We start from the raw sequence: 23301 nt of genomic DNA on the forward strand, positions 1-23301 counted from the left end.
TTATATAGAAAGCAGAGAGCACCTTAAAAAGGAGTAATTGAAGAGTGTTAAGTAAAAAGGCTATTTACACAGTTGGTCACAGAGTTAAGATAAATCAGCAAGGTCAGGGCCTGGAGAGGTAGCAGTAGCTGGGTATCTTTAGCTCTCCTGGGCCAGAAGGGGGCAGCAGAGAGCAGGATTTCTGGACCTGGGAGGGCTGGCTGTAGGAGAGGGCTGCTGGCAGATGTGGTCTTTGGTAAAGCAACACAGTCATGGCCACAACCAGGATTAGCAAGAAAAGAAACAGAGGACTAAATACCCCAACGTCTCTCAGTTCCCGTTTCCCCATCCTGTACCAGTGCCTGCCATTGACTGATCAACTCCAAGTCAAAAGCAGTGGAGCATGTTTGAAGATTCCTGTGGCCAGTCTCCTGGCAAAGAGAGGAGAGTGGAAAAGGCTGGAGAATGAATCTACAGGGACAAAAGGAGAATGTACAGGACAGAGAGTAGTGGGAAATGAAGTCAGAGAGATACGACTCTGGTTTTAATGTCAGCTTTTACTCTAAGTGAAAGGTGGAGCCACTGCAGGATTTTTAGCATAAGATTGATATGATTTGACCTTTAATTTATAAAGAATCACTCTGGCTGCTCTATAGAAATTGACTGTGGCTGAGAGAAAGACAGGGGTACAGACTATTGGCCCTGACTTGGACCATAGTGGTAAGCAGTGGAGGTGGTGAGAAGTGTTCTGATTGTGCATATATCCAAGTAGATCCAAAAGATTTCTATATGGATTAAGTGTAGGATGTAAGAGAAAGAGAAGCATCAAAAGTGACTAATGTTTTTATACAAGCAGCTCATGCAGCTCAATAACAAAAAAACAAACAACCCAATCCAAAAATGGGCAGAAGACCTAAATAGATATTTCTCCAAAGAAGATATACAGATTGACAGCAAACACATGAAAGAATGCTCAACATCACTAATCATTAGAGAAATGCAAATCAAAACTACAATGAGGTATCACCTCACACCAGTCAGAATGGCCATCAATCAAAAAATCTACAAACAGTAAATGCTGTATAGGGTGTGGAGAAAAGGGAGCCCTCTTGCACTGTTGGTGGGAATGTAAATTGATACAGCCACTGTGGAGAACAGTAAAGAGGTTCCTTAAAAAACTAAAAATAGAACTACCATACGACCCAGCAATCCCACTACTGGGCATATAGCCTGAGAAAACCTTAATTCAAAAAGAGTCATGTACCACAATGTTCATTGCAGCTCTGTTTACAATAGCCAGGACATGGAAGCAACCTAAGTGTCCATCAACAGATGAATGGATAAAGATGTGGCACATATATACAATGGAATATTACTCAGCCATAAAAAGAAATGAAATTGAGTTATTTGTAGTGAGGTAGATGGACCTAGAGTCTGTCATACTGAGTGAAGTAAGTCAGAAAGAGGAAAACAAATACCGTATGCTAACACATATATATGTAATCTAAAAAAAAAAAATGTTCTGAAGAACATAGGGGCAGGACAGGAATAAAGGCGCAGACATAGAGAATGGACTTGAGGACACGGGGAGGGAGAAGGGTAAGCTGGGATGAAGTGAGAGAGTGGCATGGACATATATACACTACCAAATGTAAAATAGATAGGTAGTGGGAAGCAACCACATAGCACAGGGAGATTAGCTCAGTGCTTTGTGACCATCTAGAGGGATGGGATAGAGAGGGTGGGAGGGAGATGCAAGAGGGGGGAAATATGGGGATATATGTATGCATATAGCTGATTCACTTTTTTATACAGCAGAAACTAACACACCATTGTAAAGCAATTATACTCCAATAAAGATGTTAAAAAAAAAGTGACTAATGTTTTGGTCTGAGCACCTAGAAAAATGGAGTTGTCTTTAACTGAGATAGGAGAACCTGCAGGTGAAGCTAATTTAACGGAGGGATGGGTGGGTGGGTGGGCGATGGACATATTAAGTTTGAGTCTATTAGATGTCCAAATGAAGATGCTAAGTAGACAGTAGAATAGACTAGTTTGGAGTTCATAAGAAAGATCTGAACTGAAAATGTAAATTTGGGAATCATCAACAGAGGAATATATTGAAAATATGAGGTGGAAGAAACACTTCCAAATGGGAAAAAAAGACGGCTTCATGGGAGGGGTGTGGCATGTAATGTGCATCTTGAAGGACAGAATTTTTTTTTTTCTTCCTCTCCCTCCTCTTTTGAAGGATAGAATTTTGACAGCAGAAATAAATGAGAAAAGCATTCCAAGTGGAGGGAAAGCCACTAGTAATAATGCCAGGATAGGAAACTGGAGGCATGTTTGGGGAAGGCCAGTAGAGTTGGGAGGGGCTGTAGCCTTGCTGTTCAAGGAAGTCAGGGCAGAAATGGAACTAGAGCGTGGTTCCTCGCTTCTAGTTCATTCATGCATTTGTCATATACTCACCAAACAATTATTTACCACCTACTTGGCCTAGGAGCTATGCTCTGTTCTGAATATTATAATAAAAACACTTAATGAGCAGTAATTATGTACTCCATGCAAAAAACAAAACTTCACCATCAACAAAATGAAAAGGCAACTTGTGGAATGGGAGAAATTATTTGCAAGTCATATATCTGATAAGGGGATGATATCCAAAATATATAAAGAACTCATACAACTCAATAGCAAAAAAAAAAAGCCCAAAGAATTCAACTTAAAAATGGGCAGAGGAACTGAATAGACATTTTTCCAAAGAAGGCATACAAATGATCAACAGATACAGGAGAAGATGCTAACGTCACTCCTCATTAGGGAAATACAAATTAAAACCACAGTAAGATATCACCTCACACTTGTTAGAGTGGCCATCATCAAGAAGACAAGAGATTAAAAAATTCTGGCATGGATGCAGAGAAAAGGGAACCCTTGTGCAGTGTTTGTGGGAATGTAAATTGGTGCTGGCACTGCAGAAAACAGTATGGAGGTTCCTGAAAAAATTAAAAATAGAACTACCATATGATCCAGCAATTCCACTTCTGGGTACATATCTGAAGTAAATTGTCACTCCTTGAAAAGATAACTGCACCCCCATGTTGATTATAGCATTGTTTACAATAGCCAAGACCTGGGAACAAGTTAGATGTCCACTGACAGATAAATGGAAAATGTTGATGTATGTAATGGAATGTTATTCAGCTATGAACGAGAAGGGAATCCTCTCATTTGTGACGAGATGGATGGACCTTGAGGGCATTATGCTAACTGAAATAAATCAGACAAAGACAAATACTGTATGATCTTACTTATATGTGGAATCCAGAAAAGCCAAACTCATGGAAACAGAGAACAGACTGGTGGTTGCCAGAGGTAGGGGATGATGGGGTGGGCAACATAGGTCAACGTGATCATAAAGTACAAACATCTAGTTATAAGATAAATAAGTCCGGGGATGTAATGTATGGCATGGTGACTATAGTTAATAATGCTGTTTTGTATATTTGAAAGTTGCTAAGAGAGTAGATCTTAAAAGTTCTCATCACAAGAAAAAATATTTTGTAACTATGTGGGGTGATGAATGTTGACTAGACTTATTGCGGTGATCATTTTGCAATATATACAAATAATTCATTATTTTGTACACCTAAAACTAATACAATGTTATATGTCACCTGTAGCTCAATAAAACTGGCAAAAATGTAATTTAAAGAAAGAAAAATAGAAGGAGAGTAAAAACAAAAAACAAAAAAGTAACTATATTTACAGAACACCAACTTTGTGCTGGATGCTTTTCTGGGCACTAGGCATAGACCAAGAAATGAAATGGACCAAGATCCCTACTACTGTGTAACTTTCAGAATGAAGTTTGTCCAGCTTTAGCAAAGACCCACCTGGCAAGAAGGGGCCCTTTCTGAAGGCTCACCTACAGCCCTAGTCCAACGGCCGCTTATCTCTCAACTATTTTCTACTCTGCCTTCCACATCAAGACTCCCAGATGCCAATTCTTTGGTTTTTACAACTAATGTTTTATTTAAAATTTTATATTTTCATGATGAAAACTTTTTATATTATGTGTAATAATATAAATACATTTTGATCAATTAAGTAAAAAACGAAAGAAAAGGATCTTCACTTAATCCTTACAGTGCCCCATAAGAAATATACTAACATTATCCTTAGTTTAGAGATCAGCAAACTAAGAGTCTGGGTGACTCACCCCAGCTCACCTGCTCACTGGGCACAGCAGACTCAGGGCTTGAGCCCAGGAGGGGAACTGCGGGGCCCTGGTCCTCACCACTCTGGTCAGTGCCCGAAGCTCTGCCAGGAAGACTGATCCGTGTCTGTGCGGTGTAGACAGGCGGCCGTCACAGGTGCAGATAGGTCACCACACCACGGGCGAGGTGACGCCCAGACTTTCCTCTGCAAGGGGTGAAAGTGAGCCCTTGCCAGGGGTCAGCTGAGGAACTAGCCCAGCAGCTCAGGGAGGAGGCCTGGCTGCTGACCTGCTGACCGGGGCAGAGGTCACCACGCTGCCAGCTCTGACCTCACCCAGGACTGCTGACTGCTCTTTCCAAAACGTCAGTTTCCTGTTTCTTGGCTCCCACATCCAACCTGGGGTCAAGGGCAGGCAACTGACGCCTCACCCTGGAAGGTGAGCCGTGAAAGTGTCCTCACAGTAACGTGTCCACTCCCCAACCCCAGTTAAAGATAAAGAAACCGAGCCCTAGGGCTTCCCTGGTGGCGCAGTGGTTGAGAGTCCGCCTGCCGATGCAGGGGACACGGGTTCGTGCCCCGGTCCGGGAAGATCCCACATGCCGCAGAGCGGCTGGGCCCGTGAGCCATGGCCACTGAGCCTGCGCGTCCAGAGCCCCGCAACGGGAGAGGCCACAACGGTAAGAGGCCCGCGTACCGCAAAAAAGAAACCGAGCCCCGTAAAGACTAAGTCATTCGTTCAACACTTTTAGGCAATTTTGTGGCAAAGCCTCCCTCAGACCTCAAACCTCAGGACTCTCAGTTCAGCGTGCTTCCACAAAACATGACAAATTAATCAGTTCATGTTTTAAAAGTAGGTTCCCTAGTGAGCAGGCTGGGATAGGATGAGGTGTGTGTGTATGTTTGCCAAGTACAAGCCCAAGGTCTGAAACTCCCCACCAATCCCAGGGAAGAGAATTTCTCCTCAGTCCAGCTTATCTTGAAGAGGAAGTCAGGTTTTCAGGGAATGGGAGAGCAAGGGGGAGCCCTTCCATCCAGCGAGTCCACCTCAGGTGTCTTTCCTGGGCACCTGGGCACCCACAGCCCGTGCAGCAGCATGGCTGGAAATAGTGAGAAATGGAAGGAACCTAAATGCCCATCAGTGTGGAGGTGGGCAAATATGATGGTGCATTTAGTCAGCAGCGAAAAAGCATGAAGCAGGTCTAGATAGTCAAGGGAAGACCTCTAAGACATACTCTGAGGCAAAGACTGAAGAAACCTGTATATAGCACATACGGTGTGGTCCCATTCACGTACAGAAGCACACTATATATGTGACTTCGGCTGTATAGGAAAGGGCTCACATTGCCTGATGATAGCGATTTGTTCATTCGTTCCACAGATGCACATCGAGTGCCCTCCCTGTGCCCCTCACTGCGCTGGATGAGGGATCAGCAGTGAGCAGGGCAGACAACATCCTGGTCTCCTGTAGCCCGGTGAGGGGGTGGGGGTAGGAGAAGGGATAACCGTACTCTTTTTTTTTAAAGAACTCTGTGTTATTTGAGGTTTTTAGCACCTATAATTTACTTGTGAATGTGTCATTGTAAATATGTAAATAAACAAAAGAAGAAGGTGGTTGGAGACAAGAAGAGGAGGAGAAACTCACAGCTAAGTGTGGGGTGGCAGAGGTGACCTTGGAAAGGAAGCACGAGGTGTCTCCTTAAAGGGTTACAGCACAACAGGCGATCAAAATCTCTGGAGAGAAGGTCAATGGAAATTTTTTATATACCTCCTAGACGATTTTGATTAGCTGAAATTTTGGCAAATACTGTCCCAGGGGTTCCTTTCACAGGGATGAGGGACAGAGTATAGACTTCAGGGATCTTTCAATGACTAGCTCTCCTTTCTTAATCTTCTGATCCACGCCAGAATTAAAGACTTAACCAGCAGGGGAGTAGCACAGGCAGGGCATTTGAGCTGCAGAAAAAATAATCACACCTGAGCAAACTATGGTCGTACCACAACCCCAGGCTTCTAAGTCATTCCGAGAATTATTTTAACTAAATGAGATTTGGGGTCCTAACCTCCGATATGATGTGCATCCCATATATGTAACACTACATTGGCGTGAAGCAACGGAAGGTGTTTTGGTGAGTGCTTTATTTTTCATTACCTAATTCCAGTATTTCTCAACCAGGGGCCGTTTTGCCTTCAGGGGGACATTTGATAATATTGGGAGACATCTTTGGTTGTCACAGCTGGCCACTGCCTTCCAGTGGGTAGAGGCCAGAGATGCTGCTACACATCCTGCAATGCACAGGACAGCCCCCATAGAAAAGAATTATCCAGCCCAAAATATCAGTGGTGCCACTGTGAAGAAACCCTGCCCTATTCCATCCACTCATACTGATCCATATCTTTGGCAACTTATCGAATAATTATTCGAATATTTCCACAGATCAGGGGAAAGAGATTATAGGCAGTTATTCAAATTGGACACCTTAGAGTTCTTGCTTTCCTTTGAGCAAGAAATTTAGTAGCTAAGGGGTCCCATGGTTGGGTTTGAATGCCAGTTCTGTCACTGACAAGGTGGATGAAAATGGACATGTTGTGCAAAATGTCTCAACTTTCACTTCCTCAGGTGTCAAATGACTATAAGCCCCATGAGGGCAGGGACTGTCTCTATTTGGGGCAGCAAAGTATACATATTCTCCTGGCACATAGCAAGTGCTTGTGTGTTTATAGAAGGAATGAATGGTATCTTTGTTATAAACATAACCATTTTTTGAAATCATTGCTACTTTTAAAATCTTAATTAGAAACTTGAATGTTAGGGATTATTTTTATTAACTGCACCTTGTCCTAGCAGAGCCAGACCTCACTGCATGATATGCATTAAATCCTGTACTACACGTGTACAAGTATCGGTAGGGGGAAAGACGGTAGGTTCTAGCATCAGACAGCCTGGGTTTCAATCTGAGCTCCACTCCTACATGAGCTTAGACACTTGATTGACCCTAAGTCTCAAACTCTCCATCTGAAAAATGGGGTAATAACAATTCCTACCTCATAGGGCGCTTGGAAAAATTTAAGTGAGATAATGTCTGCAAAGCCCTTAGCCCAGTGCTTGGCACACAGCAGTCTCTCAGTAAAAGGAAGCTTTATAATGCTTTTGGCCTCCAGCCTCCAAATCAAGGGCACCTTGCTCAGTTACCTCTCCAATGAGAAGTAAAGACACAGTACTGAAGTCAGGATCTGGCCCCAGAGACCAAGCTGACTCAGCTCCTTTCTGCTGCATGGGAATTCAGGGACTCACCCTTCTTACTCCCCACTACATGTACCTGAACGAGGGGTTTTGGAGCAAAAATTCCGTATTCTTCTGTATACCCACTTAGCCATATTCAAAATACGACCCCAATGACTAGATACACAGAATTTTCATTCTGCTAAAAGGCCAAAGGACACTAATAAAGATGTCAACGCTGAAAATTGTTTGGAGAGCAAAGAAACAAATGAGGAGAGAAAACTGCAGCCTTTGATTCAATAATGAATTTTGCATAAAGGGCTCCGTATTACAGAGCACTAGAGACCATGCTGCCACACACTCTGCATTCCATTTTTTATGAGAAAGAGGAAAATGGGGGAAAAAAACAACACTAAATTGATATTAAGGGCATATTAAAGACAGTGTATTCAAGCATATATCTTGATTTGAGCACATGGACCCAAACCATTTATATTTTATAGCATAGTAAAAGCTTGGAGCTGAAAAGAAGCATCTAGTCCAATCCCTTCATCTTCCAGATGAGCAAATTAAAGCATCTGGGCATTAAGTCACAAGCCCCACACCTTCAGCCTTGTGGTGGCCAACTGGGGAAGAGGAGCCATGGGGCTTGTCCCTTTGTCCAATCCGGCCTGACTCAGGGATTCAACTCCAGACTGGAGGGGACTGGAAGGAAACTTGGGTCCTTCTTCTCCAAGTGCACCCTTCTCACTGGGCTTGTAAAGGTTGCACGTTCCCATAATCTTTACTGAGCACTTACTATGTGCCAGACACTATTCTTGGTACATGAGCTCCAGAGGAGGACAGGACAGGTGCCTGCTCCTAATGCCCCTAGCTTCCAGTGGACGACACAGTGGGTAAAAGTGCACAAACAAATTGAACAACGTCACTTCTAGTGGTGTCCATTCTCTGGGGAAAATAAAACAGCACACCGTGACAGAGAGGGACTGCCAGGGAAGGATGACTTGGAAAGCCTCTCGAGGAGGAAACTTTCACTAGAGAGAAGTCCGGACTGCACAAGAATGTCCAGTCACGTGGACATTGGAGGGAAGAAGTTCAGATCAGAAGGAACAGCAGCATGAACGCCCAGGGCAAGGGTGGGAGGCAGGGTGCCCAGACAGGAAGCCTGTGTGGGTAGAACAGGGTGAGTGAGGGGGAGATGCCAGGAGAGAAGGTCAGAGCCTGGGCAAGGCAGCCTGCTGGGACTGCAGGTACTGGCCTGACATCCCCCTGGAATATGGAAGCAGGGCTGAGATTTGAACTGGAGCCTCCAGGCTCACGGTTTTTATAGTTCTGTGATGGGCAGACCTTCCCATCATGTTGAGTCACCAGGTCAGTTACAGGAGGACCCTGCGGCACTGGACTCTGGCCACGCTATGCTCACTCTCAGGACCTGGCATGGAACAGGCCTCCAAAGGCCAAGGGAGCCCCCAGGCGCAGAGTGACCAGACAGCATGGCGATGGAAAGTGGACCCTCCCTTCCCATTAGTCACCATGACCCATATAACGTCAGTCAATCATGAATCAGCCCTGCCAACCCAGAGGAAGGGCTCAATAGACCCTGAAGATAATTTTTTTAATCATTATTATTAATTTTTAATCATACAGGAACTCATGAATACGTTTCTTTAAAAAGAAAAAAAAGAAAGAAATGAAATAAAATAAAACATGGTCCCTAAGGCTCATGTCCCCTAAACTCCTCTACTCCAATCCTGGTCATCTTGTCAGCTCTGCACCTCTGTCCCACCTAGAGCTGAATACTGTTATTATCAGTTAAGTGGGAAGCCTTCCAGACCATTTCTTATGCCTTAAAATGCATATGTGTTTACTCCTGGAAAAAGATAGTGGGATTTTTATGGGTTCATCTTAATAAATTGTAGCATACTGTATGTAGTGGCTCCGCAATTTGTTTTTGCCCCCCACCAGAAAATAGGTCTTGAATAGCTTATTCAGGTTATATAAACACCCACCTCATTTTTGCTAATTGCTGTGTAATATTCCTTGGTATGATATGCCACAACCTCCCTATGGATTGTCATTTAAACTGTTTCCCGTTCTCTTTGTATTACAAATGAAATAATGCTGCAATGGGATTTCCTTTCTGTCCCCTTTGTGGGCATTCCTCTATGACAGAAGGAGGACTTTACTCTTAGATGCAATTCCCAAATGGAAGACAATCAGTCATGAGAATTTCTAGCAACCTAGTGGTCATCTAGACCCTGGAGACCTTTCCACACCGTTAGTTCACTGCATGACGTTAGCCAATTCCCACAGCCTTTGGGACTCCATAGGAGGAGGAACTTATTTTTGATGAATACTAAGAGCTCTCACAGTAATAGCCATCTAAACCTTGATGATCCCAGGTAGTGAACCTGTAGGTTTCTCTCACAAGTAGAGGTTTGATTCCCTTTCAGAGGTCATAAGGTGTTGCAGGAAGCCCATGGATTGCAATGTATCACTCCAGGCAGTGGCATGCACTCTAATGGTGTTCCTGGGGAAATGTCTAGTGCACACATACTGCTGAGTTCTGCTTGCCCTTTTCCGTGGCCTTCCTGGATATCAAGGGATATGATGTCACCTTTTGCAAATTCTGAGTAAATAACTGAGCTTGAATCGCTAAGTTATAATGAGATGACGGAAAAATAATCACTACTTACTCTGCATACACTTTAATTTACAAAGCACACAGTTTCTCATTTCATTCCTGGAACAACTTTGAGATACACACAGGAAAGGGAGAATTATAATACATATAATAATGTTTAATGGATGCTGTTATTCATTATAGCTGAGGAGGCTGAGACAACAAGAATTAATTAGTTGCCCAAGGTCACATAGCTAGGACGTGAGAGCAAACCTGGAACCCAGGTCTTCTGATTCCCAGTCCTTTTCTTGGGCACAGGGTAGCATTGTTCTTCCCAGCTGTGTAGCTGTGAAGACCCATTTGTAATCCTTAATTCTGGGAAAGGCATGCATCCTCAGCAGTTTCTAAAGGGTTTAGTGGAAGACCATATTCAGAGATAGAATTCAGTTCTTTTTTTAAAAAAATTTATTTTTTAAATTGAAGTATAGTTGATTTACTATGTAGTGCTAATCTCTGCTGTACAGCAAAGTGACTCAGTTATACACATATAGACATTCTTTTTTTTTTAAAATGGAATTTAGCTCTTAAAGAGCCAAGTGAATAAAGAGAGAAGAGAACCAAATTTGGGGGAAGAGGACATGGGAGCTAATGTAACTGAGCTCTAAGAAGAGGTGAATAAGTCCATGTTGTCTGAGAGACTTTTACTCCACCCATTAATTAAAGATACTTTCTGGGGTACTTTAGCTAGCTGGTCACGGAAGGCCTCTCTAGGGAATGGCAATTAAGCTAAGACCTAGGGGATGAGGAGATTCTAGCTTTGCAAAGAAACAGGAGAAAAGCAAACCAGGTATAGGGAACAAACAGCATGTGTGCAGTTTCCAAGATGGACAAACTCACTGAAAGGCCAAGGAATCCCTCTGTGCTGGGAGCCAAAGGGAGAGAGGGTCTAAGATAAGGGGGCCCCCTTGATGACTGATCTGAGCCCAGAGGGTGACTTCCAGGAGAAGATGAGACTTGAGGGAATCTTAAGAAAATGACTGACTTTATCTAAGGGAAGCACAGCAGTAGAGGGCACTACCAGCAGAACCGTAGGCAGAAGAGAAATTATTGGTGAATAATAATTGGGTAAGACAATCTCTTAATCCGTAAAGTGGAAGAGTAGGATAGGTTCACTGAGGTCCCTTTTAGGTTGTACCAACACGGAAACTGAGCCCAGAGAAGGCTGGCCAAGGGAACGGCAGGCCTGAGTCCAGCTCTCATGTCTCCCAGATTCCCATCCGGAGCTGGCTCCACCCCAGCTCCTTGCTTCTGCCGGCAGGGTGGCTGTCAGGAAGGAGGTTCAAGCTGCGGTCGGATGTGAGCTTGAGTCCTCAGCAGAACCCTGCAGTGGGACCGTCTGCCCGGAGCCCCCCGCAGCCAGCGCTGCAGCCCCCGACACTCTGATCTCAAAGCCAGTTCCTTTGTTCCCCCCCCCCCCCGAAGCTTCCCAAAGACCTCAGGAACCCCTTTGATTTTTTTTTTTTTTAACATTTCTCCACAAAACAATATGAGGATCAAGAGGAAAAGCATGGCCCCCATCACAAAGCTGTCTCAACCAGAAAAACAGGCCTGTGTCCTGCCAATTCCACTTAGTTTTGGGAGCTTCCCCAGGAAGAAAAGAGGTGCAGACATGGGGTTAGGAATTACCACACCTCTCCTGGGGGGAAGATGACTCTTCACTCAGACCTGGGTCTCATCATAAACCTGGGGGATCAAGGGTCCCTGCACCAGCCTAGAACATGGTCAGACCTTCTGCCAAACTCCAACCACAGGACACTCAAATGCTTAGAACCAATAGCATTAGAGTGAAAGGAACCTCAGAACTCATGTGGTCCAGTCTTCCATTTGTAAATGTAGAAACTCTGGCCCAGAGAGTGTCACCTTACCAGTCAGTCTGGTTGTTCCAAAGCAAATAAGAGCCAGGTGTATGAGCACGTACTGGATGCCTGACATGGTGCTAAGTCGTTATATCTGTCATTGCTGTTGATGCTCTCAGTGAGGGAGGTATTGCTATAATCTCAGCTTTACATGCTAAGAAGCTATGGCCTAGAGAGGTTAAGTCACTTCCCTAAGGTCACACAGCTGTGAAGAGCAGAGTCAGGACTCTAATTCACACCATTTTATTCCACCGCCTCCAGGCTAATTCACATCCTGCTGCGTCAGGACTGTAAGCAGGACCTCCAACCTCCCAGCCCAGTGGAGCCACTTCCGTTCCAGGTCCATTAATCCTGAACGTGGTCTTGACTATTTGCATTCCACTCAGCTCTTCCACAAAGAAGCCTTGAGACCCATCACTTGTGTCCTGTCCTGCCTCCCCTACGGACCTGTGATTCTCTTTTGCCGCTTAATTCTGCACCCTCTCCTTCCCCCAGCCCTACACCAAATCATGATGGTGGTTCCTTCCTCTTTAGCCTCAGCTCAAATGTCACCTGTTAGGGAGACACCCATCCCTTAGTGTCCATGATTGCCCCCTCTTCTCTTACTTTGCAGATTGCAATAATAAGTCTGTGTGTTTATGTATTGTGTCCTCCCCACTGTTCCTGGCCACACAGTGCTTGGCATGGAAGAAACACTCAATCAGAAGTTGTTGAATAAATGAACAAATGAATGAATGAACTAAAAAAGGAAGGCATACCTTAGTTCTTTACATAAATTACTGCCAAAATCTCTCGTCTTACGTGTGTCCAAATGATTTTGTTAAACCTACATAATCCAAAAATCTCACCTGAACAGAGGGCCTGGTAATTAGGAGTGTGCCCTTCCAGGTCTTTCTCTATGCATTATAGATCTATGTATACGTAGCACCTATAGAGGATCCCATTTGTGGAAAAAATGGTTTAACTATTTTACATGATATACTCTGTATATGCTGTATGTTCTCTGTATTATATATGTATTATATCATATGTAATACAATATACCCACATATATACATTATCCTAAAGAAGGACATACTGTATATATTTTTCTGCAATTTTCTTTTCTTACTTAATCATATACAGTGAAAATCTTCCCTCACTACTGCATGTAGATCTGTCTCATGTCATTAAAAACTACATATTATTTTTCAAATAAAAATAAGTATAGTACTCCCTCTTGGAGGGATATTCAAATAGTCTAGGGATGGCAAGTAGAAACTGTCAGATCACAAGTATCTATCTCTGCCCACTGTTCCCACCTCTCATAGACCAGAAGGATTTTTGTATTCAAAATGAGGATGGATGAGAGTGTACTCATGAATGGCCAGGAGCAGCACAGGAGTGGGGTGAGGGGGGCAGGCTGATGTGGAGGACAGAAGTATAGGATGGAGCTGGATGGGAACAAGAGAAACGCAACTGGAAAGAAAAGTTGGGGCCTAGGGCCGTGTTAGGCAATAATAGCAATGAGGGGGCAGAAAGTGGAGAGGAGAGCCAGGGACCACCCCAGTTAGGAACAGGAAGTCAGGAAAGAAGGGGGCTCTTTGAGGAGAAGAGAAGCATAGTGGGGGCAGCGGCCTGGGTGAAGCCCCCAAGTTTTCCTCTTTCCCATTATCTGTCTCCCAATGGTTTTGCCACCTGGTTTTCCAACACCAGGAGCATTCGCCTGAGTGAGACTTGTTTATCTCCATTCTGGAGTCATAAAGTTCAAAACAAACTTCCAAACAAAGGGACCCTCTGCTCTGCGGTTCTCAGCTCCATTCTCTTGTGAGGGCAGAGCCAAGATTCTGCTTTCCTGATGATTTTCACAGCTGATTCCACCAAGGATCCCACCCCCAGCTTCCTCCTGCGTCCTTCCCGGCTGCCTCTGATTGTTGTGGACATCCTCACGGGTATTGCTTTTTTAGCCTCTTTTAACCCTTTTCTTCCTATCCTAATAACTGCGCAGGGAAGATAAGATTGTTTCCCCAACAGAAGCTAATTGGAGCTTTTAGACTGGACCAATGGTGTCTCCAAAGAGCTGAATTCATCAGCACCCAGCTGGATGTAGTATTAAAAGAACCCTAGACAAGAAGAACTGGTCAGTTAAGCCCCCTGTAATTGGAAAATTCTGAGGCATATTTTCATGGCCACCACTCTATGGAAAAGCCCAAAAGTTCTACATCAGTAGAAAATGACAGGACTGTCTCTGAGGGTAGGTATAAATGAGGGATGATATTAATAATTAGCGTACATCGTCTTCATTTGCCAAGCATTACACTGAATATTATCATACACACCACAATCCCTGAGGTAGGTACCCTATTATAACCATTTTACAGATGAAGAATTTGAGGCTTATAGAGGCTGAGTCTCTTGCTAGTAAACGATGGAGCTAAGACTGAAAATCAGCCAGGCTGGAAACTGCTCCTGAGCTCTTAACCAAGCCACCGTCTGGTTTACCTAATTCACACTTGGCTTAGTTAGTTACCGTCTATCCTCACTCCTCCCCAAAGATTTATGCTCCAGGAGGCCAGGGTCCTTGTCTGTCTTCTTGTATCCCCAGCTGTCAGCACAGGGCCTAGCACCGAGTAGACACACAATAAATGACTGCTGAATGAATGATATGCTTTTATTTGACTATGTAAACCTGAAATCTGAAAAGTTCTGGACATTGAGGTTTTGGGTGATAACTAAATACGTTCACTGAAAAGTCTTAATTTTACATATTAAATTTACCTGAACTTTCTCCCAGGGGGAAAAAAATTAGAACCTAGCAAGTTACATGTAACTTGGGAATTGAATAAAGAATCTCAATCTGAAAATGTAGGGGGTCTCTAAAGAGATCTTTGGGAATCATTTAAGTATGTATTAAGCACTACTATGTTTTCAAAGTTATTCTAGGCCTTTTCAGTAGCAAAGAGTGGTGAATCACCTGGGATGCTTGTTTCAAATGCAGAGCAAGGGAACCAGGAGCCATTTTTGCAGATCTCTCAGGTGATTATTATACAAACAAAACTGTGAGGAGGTTCCCCCTCCATTGGCAACAACTCCTAATAAGCTATCGAAACGTGTTTCAACCATTACCCTTCAATTTATCTAAAGATCCTTTAATGGCTGTCACATCTTGGAGTCCTAAGCCATATCAAAGTTTTTCACCCTGTGTAAGGTAGAAACATTGTATTTACCTAAAAGATGTTCTTTCCCCAGTTTTAAGAGGGTGGCCACCTACCCTTACCCTGGCCTCTCAGACTCTGATGCAGTGACTCACTCTCACAAGGGACCAACCTAGAAACGAGAAGCTCTAGTCCAGTTCTGCCACCACATGTTGTGTGTCTGAGGGCAGGTGGCTCAGCCTCTCTGACCCACTGTTTCCTTGTCTACAAATTGGGGGTGTGAGTGTTCACAGCTTTTTTATTCTACCCGTGCTCTAACCAGAGACATGGTATAGACAGGGATTATGTGTCCTTTCAGTCTTGTTCTTCTACACTCCAAAATCATGGTTCTGTGACGACAAACTAGGTTCAGAAGGTGACAGGGCAAGTAGTCAGGGGAATGTAAAAAATCTCACCTCACTGAATTCACCATGACCAAGAGAATGAGAATTTAGGTCTCTTTAATACACACCTACAAAAACTGATTCCAGGAAAAAGAAAACTTTTGGCCATACAAAACTGGGTGAACCAGTGAGGTTGAGTCATGAGGGTACTCACCTGCTGTTTGCCTCAGACAGGGAGGTGTTTCAAGGCGGGCGTTCCTGGAGCTTCTACTCTTGAGGGCTGCACGATATTAGATCCAGGAGAGACCTGGGGCATTCTGTCAACAAATATTTATTGATACCCACTATGTGCCAGGTGCTTTTCTAGGTATTGAGGGCCTGGCAGTGATGCCAACTGACAAGACCCATACTTTGATGGAGCTAATATTCTCATGGAGAGGAGGGATGATTAAAAATATTGTAACAAATGGGTCAGTGATAAGGGGTATGAAGGGGGAGGTAGGGACAGAAGTTAGCAGACTGGAGGAACCCCTAATCTCTTATCCACGTGTCCAGTCGCCACCTTCTACACTTGGGGACGAAGAGGCAGAGACAGCAGTCACCTGCTCAAGACCAGACTACACCCAGCTGGTGAGAAGCAGAGTTGGAAGTGAACACTGGCTTCCTGCAAAGCCAATCCTTTCTTCACAGCCCCTCCCGATGAAGGGTCTATTTTCCTATCATGGTCTAGTCCTTAGAACCCAGAATCAAGGAAGGGAAGCAGCGCTCAAGCACCCCCTTGTTGGCCGCAGGACACAGGGTCCCATCGGTCCCCCTTCACAGCCCAGCACCCAGGGAGAAGCCCGGGCGGGGCGGGGCCTGGACACGCGCCGACGCGTCCAGCAGATGGCAGCAGCGAGCGGCCGCGCCCCCTGCGCAGCCACCCCGAGAGCCGGCATCATGGATGTCGAGCTCTCCTATTTCGCTTTGCTCGCCTTGGAATTCGAGACCCCAGACGAGGACCAGGATTCATGAACCGGTCGCAGGGGCCCGGGCAGGGGCCTCTGGCTCCCGACGCTGGCCGAGAGGTGGGTCCTGGGGCGGGTCGCTGCTCGCGGCGCCCGGGTGGGGACGCCCTGTCCAGCGGAGCCCGGCGCCCCGCGCGCTGCCCCCGCCCTGCCTCCCTGTGGTCCACACCCCCTTTGGGCTCCCGAGCCGCTGGGCTGCAATAGTCGGGGTGCGCGCGAGCAGGCGCTGCCAGCCCTGTTTCTGCCCGGCAGTCGGGTCCCAGGAGCGGACGGACCCGGCGCCCGCGTCCTCTCTGCCTCCTCCTCCTTGCTGCTCTCACCTGCGCCTATTAACCCCCTCGCCTTCAAGGCCGGGGGCTACAGCCCAGACTGAGAGGGGGACAGCAGAAAGAGAGCACCTGAGGATACAGAGCTGACACTGGACTGCCCTTTTCACCCCCAGGTGATGAGTGAGGTCGGAAGATCGCAAGATTTAAAAAGCATCTGGAGTCTCCGTATTGAAAGACCCAGTGCGAAGGCATCACCATGAACACGAGCAGTAAGTGGGTCCTCGTCTTCTTTGCCATGGGAACAGGGTGGGGGCGGGAGGTGCAGGAGCCGGCGCTGGGGCTGCCTGGAAGGAGGAAGAAGCCTGGCACGGGGGGACACATGGCCCCCAGACTCCTCTTTGGTCCTTTCTGTGCTCCCTCCTGGGCACAGGGATGTGGCTCCGGCTTTTCATGATGATGTGCTCATGTTTTATTGGCAGCGCCACTTGTCTGTGTGGGGAAGGCTGCTTGTCTCCTTCTAGCAATGCCTGGCAAGGCCTCGGAAGCAGTAGTGTGGCCATTGTCTGACTCGGGGGGCTCTGAGGAGACCTCTGGGCTAACAGCTGGAAAGCCAAGGAAGGCCCTGCTTGTCCTGGAGCCGGGAGGAGCAGGGAGGCTGGCCTCGGGCTGGTGGGTGGGTGAGTGGATGTGGGCAGGCCGTGGGATAGGAACGAGCAGTTTGATAAACAAATCATCAGGAAGCCACCTTTGGGTCTGGAGATTGTGAAATATCCTGCTCTTGTGTGCAGGCAGCCCCAGGGGCACAGGGCTGATTTTTTCACACACCTGCAGGCTCTTTAGCCATCATGAGAATGAGAGAAAAGAGACAAGCCCTTCGGCCAAGGTCTCTTAACATCCCAGAAGCAGCAACTGCTCTGCAGAGCCAGCACCAGACATTTTGCTGCTGGGCTGAGCCTCAGCTGCTGAGAAATGCAGTAAGAAATACGAGGCCCAATCCCTTTCTCCTCAATATAGTACCTTTGACCATGGGCACCTGCTGGGGCGGGTGGCATGGGTGCCACCTGGAAGGAGGTCGGGGTTCAAGTCCCCCCTCCTGCCTCCCGGCCAGCTTTGCTTGTCTGGGTTATTTAGCAGCAGGCGGGGTTGTTAAACCAGAGAACCCCTAGGAACATTCACTTCCCTGGGTCTATGACTTTGCCATCTCCTCTCTGGATCCCAAATTGCTCATCTGTGAAATGAGAAGGGTTGAATTAGAGGTCCTTCTAATCTAAGAATCTGCAAGTTTCTTCTAAAAAAGCTAGAGCTGAGAAGCAAGGCCATAGAAATCAATACCTTCTGAGGCTGTGCCCAGACCAAACCCAGTTTCCTCACCCTCCCTCCATTTTAAGGCTTATGGCATGGAAGGGGGGAAAACAAAGCGAAAGCCAGGGAGATGGAAATGAAATATATTTATTTACTATGTATTTGTATGACTCATCTCTCTGCTGTCTTCCTTTGTGTATTACATAGCTATGCTAAGCAAGCGAGTGTAGCTGGACTCCCTCTGCCTCTTACAGCCCAAGAATTTTGCCTCTTGATTTTGACAATCTGGAACAGGGCCGCAGCTTCACACCAGGCTCAGGAAAAGAGCAAAAATTAGGTAGAACTGATCACCTAATGGGCCACATATTTGCATCTGTGTGCTCTCAGACAAGTAAGGATGTGAACTGCCTGTCGCTTCTCACTGTCTCCAGGGGAAAAAATTTTTTATGGGAGTTCTTTCTCACTAAATGACAGAAGAGAAAGGTGGCTCATTTATTTTTCAAGGAACTAAGAAATAAGGTAACAAGCAACAGACCCTGCCCTTTTCTCTCTTTGGAATCATAAGGAACTCTTGTCCCATTAGCAACACTGAGTATTCCTGAAAGAAGGAAACAGATTTTACTTCTTTTAAATTTTCAAATAACAACCAATAGAATTGAATACTGCAGAAGAAGAGGACTAACAAAAATGCCATTCCAGCCTCATATACTTTTTCTAAGTGGGGAGAGTGTGTTTATTTTCTGGGAGTGGTGGAAAATAAACAGAGCGACTTGGACAGTCTTGGGGGCTCCTGAGTTTCCCTAAGAGGAAGTGCTTCTCTAAAGGGCTGCCTGGGGGCACACTGGAGAAACTCACGCTCAGGCTTAGAGGCTGGGCTTCATCATCATTGAGGTTCCTCCCCACCCTGGGAGTCTGCAAAAGGAGAGGGTAGAAATCAGACATTGCAGGAGTGAAGGAGTGACAGGGTCATAAGGTCACAGGGACAGAACGTTGGCGTGAGGTCCTTGGAGTGACCTGATGTAAGCAAAAATGCTCTCCCCTTTAGGATGTGAAATTCTTAACTCAGTCCTCATCATGCCTGAAATTGAACCTAAGAGAAACTGTTCCTCGGTTTTTCTTTCACTTCCACTTACTGAGTCCTCACTCTTTACCAGCCACTGGGCTATGCATTTCACCTGCACCATCTACCCAGGCTCTCACATCCAACCTGTGAGATGGGCATTATTGCTCCAGTTTTACAGGTGAAACCTTTTAGCTAATGTTCAATAACTTCTTCAAGTAGTGCAGGTGATTGTTGGACTTTGAAACGTACTTGGGTGCATAGCATTTTCGACAGTGTGTGCCATGCCTAACCAACAGTTCAGATGTCACCATTGAGGTGGGGGCAAAGCATGCGCTTATTATTACATTGCTAATCACTTCATCTGGAGAAGAGGAGCCTCGGCTACAGTCTTACAGCTCATAAGAGTTGATATAGCTCGGGCCCTGCAATCAGGTGGGTCCTGCAATCAGGTGGGCCCAGGTTCTAGTTCTCCTGTTTTCACTTATTAACTGTGTGTTCCTCAGCATGGTTGTGTCATCTGCAAAATGGGAATGATGGGACCTACCTCAGAGTGGAATGGAGATAATTGTTCATGTGTCGTGTAAAGTTCAGAGAGTGGTAACCGGGACATAGCTGGCATCATGCCAGCGATGGTGGCCAGGCTGTCATTGTCACTGCAGTAGTCAGTGTGGTTCTTGTCATTGTTGACTTGATGAAATTAGCGAGCAGGTCATTCAACCTCTCGGATGTCACATCTTTGTCATAAATTGAAAGGAATGTGGAAGTGTGATCTTGAGGATTAAACAGGATTGTGAGAGATTGCTTTGTAAGTATATGTAAAAATTTTTTTTTAATTTATTATTTATTTATTTATTATTTTTGGCTGCTCTGGGTCTTCACTGCTGTGCACGGGCTCTCTCTAGTTGTGGCGAGTGGGGGCCACTCCTCGTTGTGGTGCACGGGCCTCTCATTGCAGTGGCTTCTCTTGTTGCAGAGCATGGGCTCTAGGTGCGCAGGCTTTCAGTAGTTGTGGCTCGTGGGCTTCAGTAGTTGTGGCTCGCGGGCTCTAGAGCACAGGCTCAGTAGTTGTGGCACACGGGCTTAGTTGCTCCGTGGCATGTGGGATCTTCCCGGACCAGGGCTCGAACCTGTGTCCCTTGCATTGGCAGGCAGATTCTTAACCACTGTGCCACCAGGGAAGCCCCTGTAATTTTTTTTTTATTAATAAGAAACACGTCTCAGATGGCAAAAACAGGGGAGTGCCAAGTCAGTGACTCCTCAGAGTACATTTTAGTTTCATCAGAATTCTTTCTTCTGAATTCTAGCTGAGCTTTAGCACACCACAAAGCAGGGCTATGAGAGAAATGGGTAATTTTGGAGATGTAGAGTGGGATGGTGGTCCAGACCTGGCAGAATGCGACAGGTGGGCTCCAGCCTTCTGAGCCAGTAAGGAAAAGGGGAGGAGGGCTCCTTGCAGAGAGAACAAGACACCAAAGGCATGAGCAGGCCACCCAGGGCTAGTACTGAGATGGTACCTCCCCTGGGCCAAGGGCTTCTGGGAAAACAGAGTCATCATTTGTACCTTGGCCTCTGTGGGGTGTGTCTACTGTCCAACCTTTCCTTCCCCCTGCACACCCAACCTAATTCCAGGGATCTGTTATTTGACTCCAACCTGCTGAGGCAGCCTCCTAACTGGTCTCCCTTCACCTACTGCAGCCCCCTTCAGTCTCCTCATCCATCCTCCGCATCACACTTCACTTAAAATGCAGATCCCATTGCTCTTAAGATGCAAGAGGAAACCCCTCAGCAAGGCCTGGAGGGTCCCCTGTGGCCCAGCCTTGCTCACAGCCCAACCTCATCCACATGTGCCTCTACAGTCTCCATGTTCCTGTCATGTTTGCCTCCTTCAATTCCCTCCTGGAAAGTTCCCTGCCACCAGCACCAGCCCCTCTGCCCAGCACCCCTGCTCACCCAGGATGGCCCCTCCTTACCTTCCCAGCCCCAGTCCAGCTAACAGTCCCCGATGATGTTCTCCTCTGTGCACCTTGGCCCTGTTCCTTCAGAGCTTTGTCTGTGTTATCACACACTCACCCCTGTGTCTCATTTTCCAGAACCTACAGAGCAAGAAAAGAGCTGACCCCAGACCCCTTGCTCTCACATGATCCCCAGAGCCATGAGGGCCTCACCACCTAATGTGCATTTTCTTAGGCAACAGTAAGTCTTTGGTTATTCCCTGTCAGTGTCTCCCATTCCCTGTTGGCCCCAGGAGTTCCCAAGACCTGGGAATCAAAGCCAGGGGAGACTGAGTTGACCCCAGAGCATCAGAGGCCCTGAGCACCAGAGTCAATTCTGTGTGTTGTAAAATGCTGTGCTTTGCTTGGGTTGGAACTCCCAGAGCTCCTGAAGCCTGTGGCTTTCCTAGGCACAGAGCCAGCGCTGGCTCATCCTTGAGGTTGGAGAGGGTCCTGCATACCATGTACAGTGGTACCAAGAGGCATTCTCCCTCATTTCATTGGCTTCTTCTGATGGCCCCTTCCTTGGTTGTTATCATGGATTGACATGCCAACAACCTACCTTTTTGGAGTAGACTTTGTTTTGTTGCAGAGAGCATTAAGGGGTCATATAACGCTCACAAAGATGTCATGGGATAGCAGACAGCACACTGGGGCAGTAAAAGCCCAAGCTTTGGGGTATGGATTCCTGAGTTCAAATTTAAGATCTGTCATGTAGTCTCTCTATAATATTGGACAGGATAGATCATGTCTCAACCTGAATTTTTATCATTATAAAATGTTGGCAGTAGTGCCAGTTGGGTTGTTGTGACGATTAAGTGAAATAACATGAGAAACTCAGTGGTGGTGGGTCTCAGGGAATGAAGTTGAATCTTAAGTTGAGTTGGCCATTGAGTAGAACAAAGTTCTGAAATGATGGTGTCATAAGAGCCAAACCCTCTAGTTGAAAATTAGCCTGTTTTGCTGGTATTGTGGCCAGCGCTGGGTTCTGTACCTAAGAGAGCCACGGCTTTCAGGAAGCCTTCAGGAAGATGATTAACCTGGTATTGTATATGGCATGAGTCTAAAAGGGCAAGGCAGGAAGTTAGATCCTAGATGAGAGACAATTAGCCTAGTTCAGAAAAGGTCTGATGGCCAGGATTTGGGTGGCTGTAAGAATAGAAATAAGTGGAAAGATGCTTTAGAAAATAAAGTCTGCATGGCCTTGCACCTGATCGAGTTATAGGGTGAAAGAGAAGAGGAGTCTGTCTTAGGGTCCTGGCAGGGAACAGATGTGCAATTTGAGGGGAGTTAAACAGGAGTCTTTGCAAGTGTGTGAGAAGGGTGTAGAGAAACAAACAAGGAGAAGCCAGGATGGCCCAAGACTGGGAGGCTAGTAACAGCGACCCATTACCACTCTTACCACACCTGCCCCCAGACCTAAAAAGGAAAAACAAAAAAAAAGGAAGCCAGAGACCCAGTAAGCTGTAGGGGAGGGACTGCCTGGTAGGAGCAGTGGCCTCTGGCTCCCGGAAGGCAGCCAGCTCATGGCAACACCCCAAGGAAGGAACCAGGGGAATAAATATCCTGACCTCTCTCTCCTTCCTCCCTTGGATTTCCTATGGTACCCGATCCAACCAGGAGCCAGAGGGCAAGGAAGGCTCTGGCTTGATGGGCCCACCATGGTCAGCCTCCCAGGGTAGAGAGGGAGCAGAGTGGATCTGGGGAGGCAAGGGATTTCAGCATTGAAGACACCCAGCGCTAGGAGCACGATGACCTTCCTCTGCTAATGTCATTGCCCAGGTCAGGAACGCTAAGAATTCCTAGAGGAAAGGATCCATTGTAAACACAAACACAGGAGGATACTCTTTAAAGAAATTCTAAATTTGCAAAACAGATGAAATAGAGATGATTGTATACTTCATAAGAATAGAGATTTGTTTTTAAACAGTGCTTCCCAAATGAATGGAGCACTTGTTGACAAATGACCACTTAAGGCTAAGGGATGGTTAGAGGAATAATATAAGGAACAAGGTTAAAACAGTCCAAAATGAGTATAACACATCTCTGCAAATCACAATGTGATTTCAAGAGTACTTGCGTTGCATAAAGGAAGTGATATCAGTTCTGAACGCCAACACTCCTATCTGGCAAAAGCTTTATCTGACTGAGATAACATCTGGTGTCCGTGAATGTCAACAACTGGCTAATACC

At 46.0% G+C, this 23301-nt stretch overlaps 1 protein-coding gene across 6 annotated transcripts in view; it reads left to right on the forward strand.

Annotated features, from left to right (window-relative positions):
- Positions 1-23301, forward strand: part of ABLIM3 (actin binding LIM protein family member 3) — a 178959-nt gene that overhangs the window by 17956 nt on the left and 137702 nt on the right. The window contains exons 1-2 of one of the 6 annotated variants that reach the window (XM_033853388.2): positions 16356-16543; positions 16926-17021. In XM_033853388.2, coding sequence (XP_033709279.1) covers positions 17009-17021 — 13 coding nt within the window. In that variant the 5' untranslated portion in view covers positions 16356-16543; positions 16926-17008. Of the gene's footprint in view, positions 1-16355; positions 16544-16672; positions 17022-23301 lie in introns of those variants that run through there. The other 5 variants (XM_073801865.1, XM_073801862.1, XM_073801866.1 and 2 more) reach the window with 5 other exon arrangements.

This window comes from Tursiops truncatus, chromosome 3, assembly GCF_011762595.2.
Source record: "Tursiops truncatus isolate mTurTru1 chromosome 3, mTurTru1.mat.Y, whole genome shotgun sequence".
Classification (NCBI taxonomy): domain Eukaryota; kingdom Metazoa; phylum Chordata; class Mammalia; order Artiodactyla; family Delphinidae; genus Tursiops; species Tursiops truncatus.